Source organism: Mesoplodon densirostris, chromosome 4, assembly GCF_025265405.1.
Source record: "Mesoplodon densirostris isolate mMesDen1 chromosome 4, mMesDen1 primary haplotype, whole genome shotgun sequence".
In the NCBI taxonomy this organism is placed as follows: Eukaryota; Metazoa; Chordata; class Mammalia; order Artiodactyla; family Ziphiidae; genus Mesoplodon; species Mesoplodon densirostris.
Genome location: NC_082664.1, coordinates 51,216,258 through 51,230,350, shown reverse-complemented (window position 1 = coordinate 51,230,350; position 14,093 = coordinate 51,216,258). Strand labels below are relative to the sequence as shown.

Below are 14,093 nucleotides of genomic sequence, written 5' to 3'. Positions count from 1 at the left end.
ATAAAGACATTTTCCAACATGCAAGGTCTCAAAAAAATTGACCTCACTTGCACCCTTTCCTAGGAAGCCCCAGGCACATGTACTACCAAAACAAGGGAGCAAACCAAGACGTGGGATCCTGGAAACAAATGACCCCAGAGAGTGTATGAGCACAGACGTCCTCAGAACAATGGGAAAAGTAGATCCCAGGATGACAGTGGAGCAGCCAGCCAGAAGAGATCCAGAAGAGACTTCAAAAAGACTGAGTCAACAGAATACCTAAGGTGTTTGAATATATTGAGAGGAAATTTCTACGACTGGGGTAGAGTGTAGGATAAATTAGGGAAAAGTACTCAGAAAACCAAGCAAACAAACAAAACAATGATTAACTCCAGGAAAGGAGAACATTTTAAGGAAAGGAAAAATAATCATGAGATGATGACATGTATGTGCACAGATCAGCTGTCTGTAGCACTGAGAGCGTCATAATAATGTAAACACTAGCTGAAGAGCTAGTGCAAATCACCATGTAATTATGTTGAGAGAGTGGGCATAGAAAACGTGTTTTTGTGGTGGGGGTGGAAGTCTATGGGAGGAAGGGAGCTAAATTCTCATCTTCAGTAGCGGGGAGTCAATATTGTAAAAAGAGGAAATCACGAAGCAGCAGTAACAGTATGTTGTTAGAAATATGGAGGTAAGTATCCAGAAAAGCAATTCAAAGCAAGGGGATGTAGTTGCTTTGGGAAAGTGGGAAATAGGAGACTGATTTTATAGTAAGCCTCAGAGAGCTGCTTTTCTCTTTAAACTATGTGCAGGTACAACTTTGATAAAAGTTTAAAAACCAAAAGAAAAATTTGAAGTCATTAATAGGAAACTGTCTAGATTGATATTACCAATGGGAATTTATAGGTGGTAGAATTTGGAATTTTTTTTTTACTTGGTAGTTTTTATATTGCTTATATTTCTTTTTCTAATAGCATGTTTCATGGTAAAAAAATATGATGAAATCATTATTCTAAAAAAAGCACATGAATCCATCCACAATGAATTTAAATGTTTACTGAGTTAGGGAATTTCTAATGTCCTAGAAATAAAATGATTAATTAAACAATCACTGACCTCAGTTAAGTTCAAACTACTGGGGGGAGACAGATGTGTAATCAAGGCTTGAAATAAAACACGACAGTTTTTAAAAACATTTATGTTGTATTTAAGTGTATACACAGTACTTTGGGAACCTGAATATTCAGGTGATTTCTTTATCTGAGCCCTGAAAGGTAAGTAGGAATTTGAGGTGAGCACAGAGGGCCAGAGTATTCCCTGCAGGCAGAGGAAACCTGGGCAAAGCATGGAGGTGAGAAAGAACAGGGCAAATAACCCTCTACAGCTGGGACCTATTGCTAGGGCAAGATCACAGAGGATGTGTCAGAGAACTGATGACCATATAGATGAAGATACACCTAAGATTCTGTACTTCTCTTAGGGGTAAGCAAAAGCCTTAAAGAATTTTAAGCAAGGAAAAAAAAAATCTCATTAGTTGCAGAGTGAGGACAGGGGGCAAGACTCTTGGAAGACAGACTAATAGGGCGATGGCCAAGTTGGGGAGAGGGAATGAGTCTGTTCTTGTGGTTACAGTACGAAAAAGATTGATCAACTTCTACTTAAAAACAAGCATAACCCTGAGAGCTACCTTTTTTGCCCAATGAATTTAGTCAACTTTGCACCCCATGCTAACCTAGTATGTGTTATCAATTATTGTGGATGATTATTTCCAAGTAAAGTTAGGTTTGGGCCCTACTGAAGATAGGAGGATGAATTTCAAGCCCCTTCTAGTTAAACAATCCTGCAGGCTTGGGTTTGGCTAGGCAGTGTGGCCCCAGTCTTGGAAGGATTCTTACTTTAATTTACCTTGAAACAGAACAGTCTTTTGCTTTTGCGTTACAGGTTTCTTTTAAGGTACTGAAGTCACATCGTTTCTCCCAAAGGAAAAATAACATATACCATTAAGTTCCTAAAAATGCTGCAGCAAACCCACTTAATCCTCCTTGGAGATGGGTTTAACATTAAGTGGATAACACTAAGTGGACATCTGGTCTTAGGATCATTTATGTCCGAGTCCCCAAGATCCTTGTTTTGTGACATCTTTGTAGAGCAGAGTACCAGTTTGCTTGCTTCTGAGATTATTATTTTTTTTAAATCATTATAGCATCCAGAAAATTATTTTACTCATGGAGAAGTTAGAGCTAAGTATATTTTAACCCACTAAGAATCCATAACAGTCATCTGAGATCCAGTTCCAAGTGTTTTTTTTTTTAAACTAAGTTATTTTTCGTGTAAACTTTGGAATGATCACCTATAAGAAAAAGTTTAATGAGATAAATAAGTGGCATAAGAAACAAGTGTCTGCTCCTGGGTCTATTCTGAGGTCCATGACCCCACCTTGCCTTGGGTCAGAGGAGACCCATGAGTGAGGGGAAGAGGACAGGCAAGACACCTCCAGGGACTTCTGATGCAGTGGATGAAATTTCTGTTTGGAAAGGAAGGAGTGCATCACCTGTACTGTACCTCATCTTTTATAGCCAGGTTTTGTTTTGAAATACATGTACAGAGCCTCCCAATTAGTGATGGGGTCACTAATCAAGGGTGAAACACCAATTCTGATTTCATGAATTGTACAAATTCGTTTTCTTTACATGGGTGGGAGGGGAAATCTACACAATCCAGGAAGAGATATGGTGATTACTCCTCACTGAAGGAAAAAACCCAATATTAAGTATGTGCTTTATGGCTACTGAATAGGTGCTTCTGAAATAAGCTGCTTCTGTTTCCACTGAGAAAGCAAGCTTGATCACTCACATTATCATTGGGATAGAGGACCCGGGAGATGTTCTCGGCCAGATTCCGGTCCAGCACAGCCTGAATGTAGTCTCCAACGTTAACTGAGGGAAATATTAGAAAAATGAATAAACAGACGAGCCAGCCACTGTTTTCAGAAGCCCCCTGATGTCACCTGATGCTTGTTGGGTACCATGTGGGATTCCTAAAAATCCAAAAAGATTTCAGCAAACCTTCATGCTGTGATTCACATGACAGTCTAAGGGGGTTAGACTGAAGGACTGCTTTAATCATGTGCTCCATATAATGCTTTAGTCACTAAAGAGTTCGGATCAGAAACTCAGTGCAACTTGGCTCTAATTATTGGACAGAAAGATTAAAGATACACATGAGGAAAGGGAGCCCACGCTGTACTCACAGTCTCTGAGGTTAAAGTCATTGGGTGCGCGAGCGGACCAGAGGCGCATGGTGTTGACCGTGTTGTTCAGATATCCAGGCACCGGGGTGTCATATGGAAGAGCAAGGACCACCTGCGGGGTGAAACCAAAGCAGCTACTCACTGTTTCCCACGTGGATGGAGGAGGTTGAACAGAGCTGGGAGACAGCAGCTGGAATCTAGTTCCTGGCTCCATCACTAACTCAAACTGTATGATCCCTAAACCGAGCTAAGGGTCCCAAGGCTGGAGGTGGTATTAGGGGCCATGTCAGTCCTCCTCCCACTTGGAACAATCTGGATGGCTGGAATGACCCAGACAGATGGTCCCAGATGGTCCTCCACATCATTTCTACGCTGACTTCCCTTTGTGTCCCTTGCCCTGATCTGGACACAGATCTTTCATGTTTCAAGATCAAGCCATTGCGCTAAGAATAGCAAAATATGATGTGCAAAGTGGTAAATGTGGATCTGTACCCATTAAAAAACAGTAATCAAGATAAGTTTCATGTAAGTTATTCAATGATCTGATTTCAAATATGGTGAAAATTAGCAGAATAGGAAATTTATGAAGATAAATATTACATACGATATTTAAAATGCTATGCTAGATTTTTCAAAGTTGCATGAAGAAGAGTTATTTTAGTGAACTAACAAATAAGCTGATAATTAGATGAGATGTGTCTAAGAGGTGAGCTTTGGAAAATTTAGCTCAATATTTGTGACAGTCATGGAAATAGAGAAGAACAGGAAGATGAACCGTGTTTCACATGAATTTAAAATTTATGTGGGAGAAGACAATTTTCTATTTTCTACAGCCTCATCAGAATCAAGCTCTAAGGAAGGGGAATGACGGATTGAATTGGAGGATGCTAGAGATCATCTAGTGCATCTTGAGGCGTTTTGGATGGGAATGAAGCTGAGAGAGAAGTGACTTACCCAAGGTCACAGTCAGTAGTAGTGTTGAAACCTAACCCCAGATCTCTTTAATTTGGTCTGCTGAATGATGAAGGAATGAAACACTCTAGCCTCTATCAATCAGTCATATACATTCAGTCACGCTTTCATGAACATCATAACCACAGAGTAAAATCACGTTTATTTGAATATCTTTTACTAGGAAATAAAGACCTCTGGAGTTCTAAGAGCAAGTTGTGGTCAATCAGGAGAAGTCATTTACAGAGTTGGGCTCTGAGTCTGGGTTCAAACATGACTCGTCCTTCTGACCCTCGAAGCATAATTGAGGCAGCTGGGGAAGCACGTGGCTTGGAGGTCCCTTTAGAGAACTTCAGGGAGAAGTGGCCACCTCAGAGCTCACATGAGGCTGTGCTTTCTTTGGGATGCTCCCATGAGAGCCAGGACTCCCCTCATGAGCAATGTCCCATCAGCCTGGGCACTTGTTCAGAGATGCACTGCAGTGTGAGGCTCCTTCCTGAGAATCCTTCTTTCCCTCTCTCTCTTCACAGGTGTCACACCTGCGTCGCAGTCTGAACGACTTCCCCCCTCCTCCTGTCCCCTTTCCCTTTATCTTTCACAGGCATTTCTGCAATAGATCACTTGTACTTCTAATTCTCCCTTCTGCCTGCTTCCCAGAGGACCTGAACTGACACAAGAAATGAAACAAATAACTCAGTTCACTGGAAGTCTTCACAGCAGGCATACATGAGGTCTGACCTCAAGCTCTCTGACCTCACTAGCTACAAATCTGGGGCTGATCAGGCAGTGGCGTCAATCCATAAAATTCTGCACAGGTTGGGTCAGCTCACCCTTTATTACATCTGCCCCATAAACTTGCCTTTGTGGGCACAGAAAAACACACTCTCCCTAATTGAATTTCTGGATATATTATGAAAATGTCTAGAGGTGCTTTGTAAATATATCATCAGGTCATCTTAAGGTCATCAGTGGGACCTATGAAGTAAACAGAATGCTTCCAGGATTGGGAGTATAACCTGCGTACGTTTAAACAGATCAGAAGCCACTGGAAGTTTTAGACACCAAATACTTGCTAGATTAATACCCAAAACATGTGAGAATTCTTTAGGCATATTAACAATTGATTTGTTGCAGTTCTTCTGATCATATTTGTAATCAACTGCAACTTAGTTGTGGTCTATTGTTTAACCAAAATAAAAGGGGGGGGTGGATAGAGGGAAACATCTTGAAATTACAGTATTAGTTTATTCCTTATTATATAAAATGACCTATTTTAGCTTCTAATCCATTATTTCATACGCTGAATAAATCATGTTCAGATAGGAAAAACTTCAGAAGAAGTCTTTCTTTTGTGAACTGTGAATAGCCTTGCATGGATTAGCAGAATAAAGCATCAGCTTAAAAGTCCACTATAACATGGGTCTTGAGTCCACAAACCAACGGAATTTAGCATTACAGTACTGAATTTTGTTCCTGATTTTGCTATATAAGAACAGCATTTCCTTGGTCTTTACCATTTTCTTTAAGCTTTTAAAGTGGCCAGTGAGACATCTTTTCTGGTATAAGACTATATTTACTAAACAAATATCTCAAGTGGAGCCTCCAGTGATTGGACAATGCAATCCAGTAGTTCTTAGGGGTTATTTATCAGGACGTATGAAGACAGCAAAGCACAAACCACCACTAGAGGAGCTGAAAAGTAAATTGTTCAGTAGCAGGGTAACACTCTAATCTGGTGGCAGGATAAATACATGGCCGTGAATTAAGTACACTTGGATTGACACCAGCATTATTTCTCTAGAAGTGATTTGGTACACAGTAACAGAGTGCATTTTGCAATATTTTGCATTGTTTTTCTTGACTTTGTAATGAAGAAGAACTTTGGTAATCCTTTGAATAAATACTTCACTTTAAAAATATTTACCCCTTAGAATTTACAAGTCAATGTACATATGGCAGTGGGGTGAGGAATGACATTTAACTTTATTCAATCTTGGTTTCAACAGCTTTATATAAAACTGGCGAGCTAAGCATGCTGGGATTATAGAATTGATTAATCTCTTATAAACCAGATGACAAAATGACCCTGGTAAGTCACTTGACCTTGGGGAAGTCACTTCTCTCGGCCTCAGCTCCCTGGTCTCCAAAATGAGTGGGTTCTACTAAGAGAAGTAACATTTATTTATAGAAATATACTCTATTATTCAATATACAACACACTATACTCAACACCATATACACGTCGTACGCTGTGCCATCCTCTATACAATGCTCAGCGCAAGGACTTCTCAGAATACCTGCGTGTTGATCCACTTGGTTCCGGCCTCTGTGTGCTCTACTTTCCCGTAGAAGTGAACAGGCAGCATGAACTCGGGGCGGGCCTTCTCCCAGGGGTTTCCATGCCTGAGCCAGTCATCTGCCTCTTCTATCTGCAAAAAGGACATGGCTTAGAATTTGTTTTTCAGGAGTGGTGGACCTAGCCCTTCAATTATATCAAATTAAAAATATTTTGGGGGACTTCCCTGGTGGCGCAGTGGTTAAGAATCCGCCTGCCAATTCAGGGGACACAGATTCGGTCCCTGGTCCATGAAGATCCCACATGCCTCGGAGCAGCTAAGCCTGTGTGCCACAACTACTGAGCTTGCGCTCTAGAGCCCACGAGCCACAACTATTTAGCCCACGTGCCACAACTACTGAGCCTGTGCTCTAGAGCCCGTGAGCCACAACCACGGAAGCCCACGCGCCTAGAGCCCGTGCTCGGCAACCAGAGAAGCCACCGCAATAAGAAGCCTGCACACGGCAACGAAGAGTAGCCCCAACTCGCCACAACTAGAGGAAGCCCGCGTGCAGCAACAAAGATCCAACGCAGCCAAGTAAATAAATAAATTTTAAAATATATATATATTTTTGACTGAATCAACTCAAGAATACTGTTTTGGCAAGAAAGATGTTGGTTCTGTCAATCTCAATTCATCTTTGTTATTGTCGTACAGCCTAAATCAACAACAATACTGGCTAGTATTGCTCTAAATGTTTTATACATATCATTGCATTTAATCCTCATAGCAACACTATAGGAGGGAGCTATGGCTTCTCCCTTTGTTAAGGAAATTGTAACTTGCTCAAAGTTGCACGGATAGTAAATGATACAGGTAAGATTTGATGGTAGTTCTGTGGGTTCTAAAGCCTGTGTCTTAACATCTGTGAATCCAGTTGTCTAGCTTGAAGGAAAGAGAGAGGCTTCCCAGGGATGTTTATTGTTGAATACCTGGACCTGATGGGTCCTACATTATGGTTTCTGTCAAGAGCTTTGTGCCTTGAAAGCACAGAATCGGTTGAGAAAAACTACTCATAGAAAGCTCCCTTAATAAAGCTTGTTTCAGTATAGGTACGGAACACTATTACTTTTTTCATTTTTTAATTTGAAGTATAGTTGATTTACAATATTGTGTTAGTTTCAGGTGTACAGCATAGTGTTTCAGTATTTTTGCAGATTATATTCCATTATAGGTTATTATAAGATAATAGGTATAATTTCCTGTGTTATACAGTATATCCTTGTTGCTTATCTATTTTATACATAGTGGTTTGTTAATACCATATCTCTAATTTGTCCCTCCCCCAGTTCCTTCTCCCCTTTGGTAACCACAAATTTGTTTTCTATATCTGTGAGTCTGTTTCTGTTCTGCATATGCATTCATTTGTATTATTTTTTAGATTCCACATATAAGTGATAACATACAGTATTTGTCTTTCTCTGTGTGACTTATTTCACTAAGCATAATATTATCTAGGTCCATACATGTTGCTGCAAGTGGCAGTACTTAATTCATTTTTTATTGCTGAGTAATATTCCATTGCATATATATATACACCACATCTTCTTTATCCATTCATCTGTTGATGGGCACTTGGGTTGCTTCCATGCCTTGACAATTGTAAACAGTGCTGCTATGAACACTGGGGTGCATGTATCTTTTTGAATTAGCATTTTCACTTTTTCCAGACATATACCCAGGAATGGAATTGCTGGACCATATGGTAGTTCTATTTTTAGTTTTTTAAGGAACGTCCATACTTATTTCCATAGTGGCTGCACCAATTTACATTCCCATCAACAGAACACATTTTGTAGTCTTTGTTTAATTTAATCCTTATGTAATTTTGATCTGATAATGAACTATTATTTATTTATTTATTGTATTTTATTTATTTATTTGGTTGTGCCAGGTCTTAGTTGTGGCATGTGTGCTCCTTCGTTGTGGCCGGGATGGGTGGGTGGGCTCCTTAGTTGCAACTCACCGGCTCCTTAGTTGCGGCATGCGAACTCTTAGTTGCAGCACGCATGTGGGATCTAGTTCCCTGACCAGGGCTGGAACCTGGGCCCCCTGCATTGGGAGCGTGGAGTCTTAACCGCTGTGCCACCAGGGAAGTCCCATGAACAATTATTTCTAATTCGTTTTGAAAATGACATATACTAAAATGGAAGGAATTTATTTTATTGACAATTATAACATTTTCCTATATATTTATGTCAATTTATAACAAATATTTCTCATAAAAATTTTAAAATCTAATTTGTATTTCGGGTATCCTGGACATCAAATGCATTTTGTTTTCTATAAAGAAACAAATAAAAACGCCAAAAGAAGAACAAAAGACACATGGTGGGGTGGGGGTTGCATTTTTAAAGTAAAGGTGTTATGAGTGAAACTTTAAAAATATTCCATATATATTAAAAAATGCAATCGTGTCCTGGCAAGAAGGGAGGGGTAAGGTTTTTAGTACAAAGTCCCTTGTCAATGAGATTACCCCCAATATGGTTATTTTACCTACCTGATTCCTCATCCTTCCCTCTTAGAAAACTCAGCTTTAGTTTAAAAAGATATTAATGATGAATTATGACACAATGCTGGATGCTTCATGATCACCTATATATGAGTTTAGTGTCTGCCCCAGGCACAGTGTGGAGAGAGGCAAACAAACACAGCTATCTTTTGAGATGTTAGACAAAACATTAATGTCAACAGCCAGACAAGCAAACACACATCCATTTATTCAAACATTGATCATATTGGGAATGCTAGTAAGCTGCCCATTAACAAGAGCTACCAGCATCGTGATGAATGAAAAGGGGACACACAGAAACAACATCTTTAGATAGAAGGTCTGGAATTAGAGAGCTGCAGAAGGATGTAGCAGATGCAGGATGAAGCCTAGGGAAGGCTGGACCTAGATGTGAGCTAATCAGTACAGTGCACCTTGTTAAAATGTAGAGTCTCAGGCAGTCTGGGGAGGGGTCTTAAATTTTGCATTTAAAAATTTGCATCTTGGGGCTTCCCTGGTGGCGCGGTGGTTGACAGTCTGCCTGCCGATGCAGGGGACACGGGTTCGTGCCCCGGTCTGGGAAGATCCCACGTGCCGCGGAGCGGCTGGGCCCTTGAGCCATGACCGCTGAGCCTGCGCGTCCGGAGCCTGTGCTCCGCAACGGGAGAGGCCACAACAGTGAGAGGCCCGCGTACCGCAAAAAAAAAAAATAAATTTGCATCTTAACATGTAGCCAGCGGGTACACGGTGCAGCCAGGAGCTACACGGCGGTACAAAGTCAGGAACTGTAATTCAGAATTGAGACATCGGCTATCCCATTCATAAAGACAACAAAAAATACAATTAAAATTTAACAAGGAAAGGATTGAATTTTATCAGTTGATAAGAAATTGGTTAAGTTAAGAGTCCTCTAGCTCGTGTTAATAACTAGAAACTCTAAGAAAAATGAATGACGATATGCACAAAGATCAAACATCCTGACTTACAAAACACTTCAGGCTGCACTTAGGCAAGGGCAGGTTCTGGGTTTCAAATTACTGGTCAATGTGAACACACAATGCTTCCTGTAACAGGAAAGAAACTTACGGCCTATTTGCCTCATTTCAGCACTCAGGACTGTTGTAAAATACACCTTAAGTTTTTACATGAACCAGGAGGATGATGAGGCAGAAACATCATTCCTCTCGAAAATCATGTGCACAGGTGAGCTGACAAGATATTTTCTGCTGAAAAAATGCAGCAGAAGCAGACTCTTCTCCCCTCAAGCAGCATGAAATGCCCATAGAAGAGAGGCTGAACTCTGGGCTTCCCACCACTGGCTGGCCCCCCCTGGCCTCCTTTGCAAATCAGAAGCTACATTTGCTCTTTTGAGGACACGCTGTTAAGTGACAACGGACTAGTCAGCCAGTCGCTCCCAATGTTGGTCTGATTTTTCCCTGCCAAATAATGGCTGGTTTTAATTTCACTGGGTTATTAACAAGTTCTGTAGGAGAATAGGACTCCTAGCTTGCTGTTCTTTATTGAGTCTCTTCCTAATTTTGGCAAGAAATCAGAAAACAATTCCCTCAGTTATGCAAAGCTTGTTTTTAAGGTAAATTGAAAAATAGATATTTCATAAAAGCAAGCTGGTCTGAGCAGATCAGAGGAGAAAGAGAGAACTGCCTCCAGCCACCCCAACTCAATCCACAGAGGCTGCGGGATGGTGATAAACCTCCTTTCTATCTTGCTTTCTTCCAACAAATTAACAAACTGGTCTGTAAATTTAGATTTCCATGTAACCAGTGATCCCTGAGTGCACTCACTTGCTGAGTCATATGAAGGGCAGGGGCCAGAGAGGAGAGCTTTCATTTATATCCAAGTGGGCTGTGTGGATCTGAACATCCCAGATGAAAAGGAGCTGAGACAAAGCAAGCAGGAGCCTGTGGCGTGGGGAGCAGCGTGCCCGTCTGGGTGGTGGTGGCAGCGGTGCTGTGTGTGGGGGGGATGCATGGCAGCTGGATCTGGGGTCTTCCTAGATATCTATCTATCGGTGGAATCTATTCCAGCCAGCATGGAAGCAGAGGTCAGCTCAGGGCCTCTGTGAGTGACTGAATTCGAAGAAATGCTTTTCCCCTCAACTGTGGGATACACGGGACATGAAGAACCAGTGAGCAAACATCAGGAGTTGTCAGCAAACTTTGCTTTCTGATGGTACCACTCATTGGTAAATGTTTCTGGGGAGCACCAAGAATTCAACAATAGCCAGGAGAGGCTTGCTGGGTAATATGAACTGTGCATGGCTAGGTATAGCAGGGTTCTAAGCGAAAGAATGTTCCAGCAGACTGCTTGATTCAACCCTGAGATTTCTACTGTCAGAGTCTTTCCACTCAGAACTTTAGTGTGTGACTGTTTAACTTGAGGCTGTGGCAACTGCCTTTCCCCTCTTCCCAGTGGCCAGTCATTTTCAGAGGACTATTCTGAGAAGGTTTCAATGATCCCCTTTAGTGTTCGAGGTAAGTCAAGCCTTTTAGCAATAAAATTATTTTCCTTGGGGGGTGGGGTGGAGTTCACAACAAACACTTTATAACTGCAAATCTTCCTTGAAGAGAGCCTTCAAAAACGGAAAGTCTATCAACCTTTAAAAATCTTCCTAGGGCTTCCCTGGTGGCGCGGTGGTTGGGAGTCCGCCTGCCGATGCAGGGGACGCGGGTTCGTGCCCCGGTCCGGGAGGATCCCACATGCCGCGGAGTGGCTGGGCCCGTGAGCCATGGCCGCTGAGCCTGCGCGTCCGGAGCCTGTGCTCCGCAGCAGGAGAGGCCACAACGGTGAGAGGCCCGCGTACTGCAAAAAAAAAAAAAATCTTCCTAGCTTGTGCAATTTTCATCAGCCTTCTCCATTGTAAGAGCAACCATGTAGCTGATGTGAGTAGAGCAGTGACCATGCCCCCAAAAGGCATTCTGCTTTCCTGGAAGATATTTTTTGTTTTTCATGGAAACAGTTTCTTTTTTATGTTTGCTTTTTAAAATCCCATCCCAGTGAACAATGGCTATGGTCGATAAAATTAGGTGTCCTTCTGACTCAATTTCAGTTGTAATGAAAGAAGTGATGATGTAGTAAAACTAGCTTTGGGGACTAGCAAAAGCCACTTGGTCTCTCTTTTTCCTTTAAAAACACTAGAATATATATACTTCTTGGGTCTCACAGGAGAGAAGGGATGGTTTCCTGAAATAAGGCCTTTTAAAAGTAGCAAAGGTCATAGGTGGGATTAATAAAGAGTGACCTTTCATAAGACTTTGGGGAAAATGCACTTGAAAGACAATTTTTTTGAGATTGATCTGCTGAGTTAAAAAAAATCTTTCGGGCTTCCCTGGTGGCACAGTGGTTGAGAGTCCGCCTGCCGATGCAGGGGACACGGGTTCGTGCCCCGAGCCGGGAAGATCCCATATGCCGTGGAGCGGCTGGGCCCGTGAGCCATGACCGCTGAGCCTGCGCGTCCGGAGCCTGTGCTCCGCAACGGGAGAGGCCACAACAGTGAGAGGCCCGCGTACCGAAAAAAAAAAAAAAAAAAAAAAAAAAATCTTTCACAGAAAAGTAAGAAATAAAATCCTTAAACATTCTGGGGTATAATGAGTACCATACAGGATACAAAGACTGAGAATGGATACCAGGTATCGCTTGGTCAGGTTGTGTTAAAATCTTGGTCCTACTGGAAATGCCTACCAAGCTAGGCTTCTCACCATGTAGCCCTAGATTACTTCACTGTGGAAGGGAACCAATTATTTTGTTTTTATATCTTTTTTTTTTTTTTTTGCAATACACGGGCCTCTCACTGTTGTGGCTTTTCCCGTTGCGGAGCACAGGCTCCGGATGCACAGGCTCAGCGGCCATGGCTCACGGGCCCAGCCGCTCCACGGCATGTGGGATCTTCCCGGACCGGGGCACAAACCCGTGTCCCCTGCATCGGCAGGCGGACTCTCAGCCACTGCGCCACCAGGGAAGCCCTGTTTTTATATCTTTTTATGATTATAAAATACACATTTCTTATGAAATATGAGTCATGTAGGAGAACAAATAGAAGATAGTCAAAGTCACCCATAATCTTATCTCCCAGAGATAATTAATTACTGTTGAAGCTTTGACATATTTTTTTTTCTAGCACTTTATCTTTTTGGTTTCCTTTGGATAGGTCATACTATCCAAATGATCCTATACCTCCTTTTTTCAGCTATCATAAACAATTTCCCATTTCATTATAATTAATTAAAAACATGATATTAATGGTTACATTAATCTTTTATTATATAGTACCACAATTAAAAAAATTATCCTCCTTTTATTAGGCCAAATTAACATTTCATTGAGTGCCTATTTGTGCAACAGACATTTTACATATTTTCATAGTTCTGTGAAGCTGGCATCTCCATTTTGCAGACAAGAAAAGTGAGGCTCAGGGAAGCTAGGAAACCTAATCAAGGCAACAAACTTCATAAGGGTAATCAGTTGCACTCAGGCCTCAAATCAGAAATTAGATCTCATATTAGGGCCCAATTTTTTTTCTACCCAATGCTGCCTCCTAACTGATTTAGGAGTAGCTAAAGATACACTGGTTCTTAACAAAATTTGGAAGTTTGTCTTTCAATATGTTCCCAATATTCTCCTCCTGGGACTTCCCTTGGTGCGTTCTCTTATCATATAAAATCTTTTAGTGCCCTCCTTCTTTGGCCCAGAGTGTCCAAACACTGAGGGAGGGGAAAGTGGATGGCGGTGACACTCAGCTTCTCATCCTTCCTCTCCCCTGGGATTAGCGCCAGCCTAGGTCCCCCAACCCAATGCCTGATCACACTGACCTTGGACTGACTCTTGGGAGGGCTCAGAGAGCTCAGGCTTCTTGAAAATCCAGTATCTTTTTGTCGATGTGTGTGTATGAGACAAAGATAGGGAAAGAAAAAAACCTAAATCACACTTAGCATCAGGGAAAACTGTCCATGCCAGGGCTGACTATAGTTCAAAGAGTTACCAAAGATAAAGAGAAACAAATACTTAAGAATCTAGTTCGGTTATATAAAAATAAAATGAGAGTCATTTGTATGGATTCATTACTATT

General features: G+C 41.6%; 1 protein-coding gene across 2 annotated transcripts in view; it reads right to left on the bottom strand.

Moving 5' to 3' along the window:
* Window positions 1–14,093, bottom strand: part of PYGL (glycogen phosphorylase L) — a 51,183-nt gene that overhangs the window by 24,370 nt on the left and 12,720 nt on the right. For both annotated transcript variants that reach the window (XM_060096225.1, XM_060096226.1), the window contains exons 5-7: window positions 6,481–6,612; window positions 3,233–3,344; window positions 2,836–2,918 (exon numbers count right to left, since the gene is read on the bottom strand). In XM_060096225.1, coding sequence (XP_059952208.1) covers window positions 2,836–2,918; window positions 3,233–3,344; window positions 6,481–6,612 — 327 coding nt within the window. The remainder of the gene's footprint in view (window positions 1–2,835; window positions 2,919–3,232; window positions 3,345–6,480; window positions 6,613–14,093) is intronic.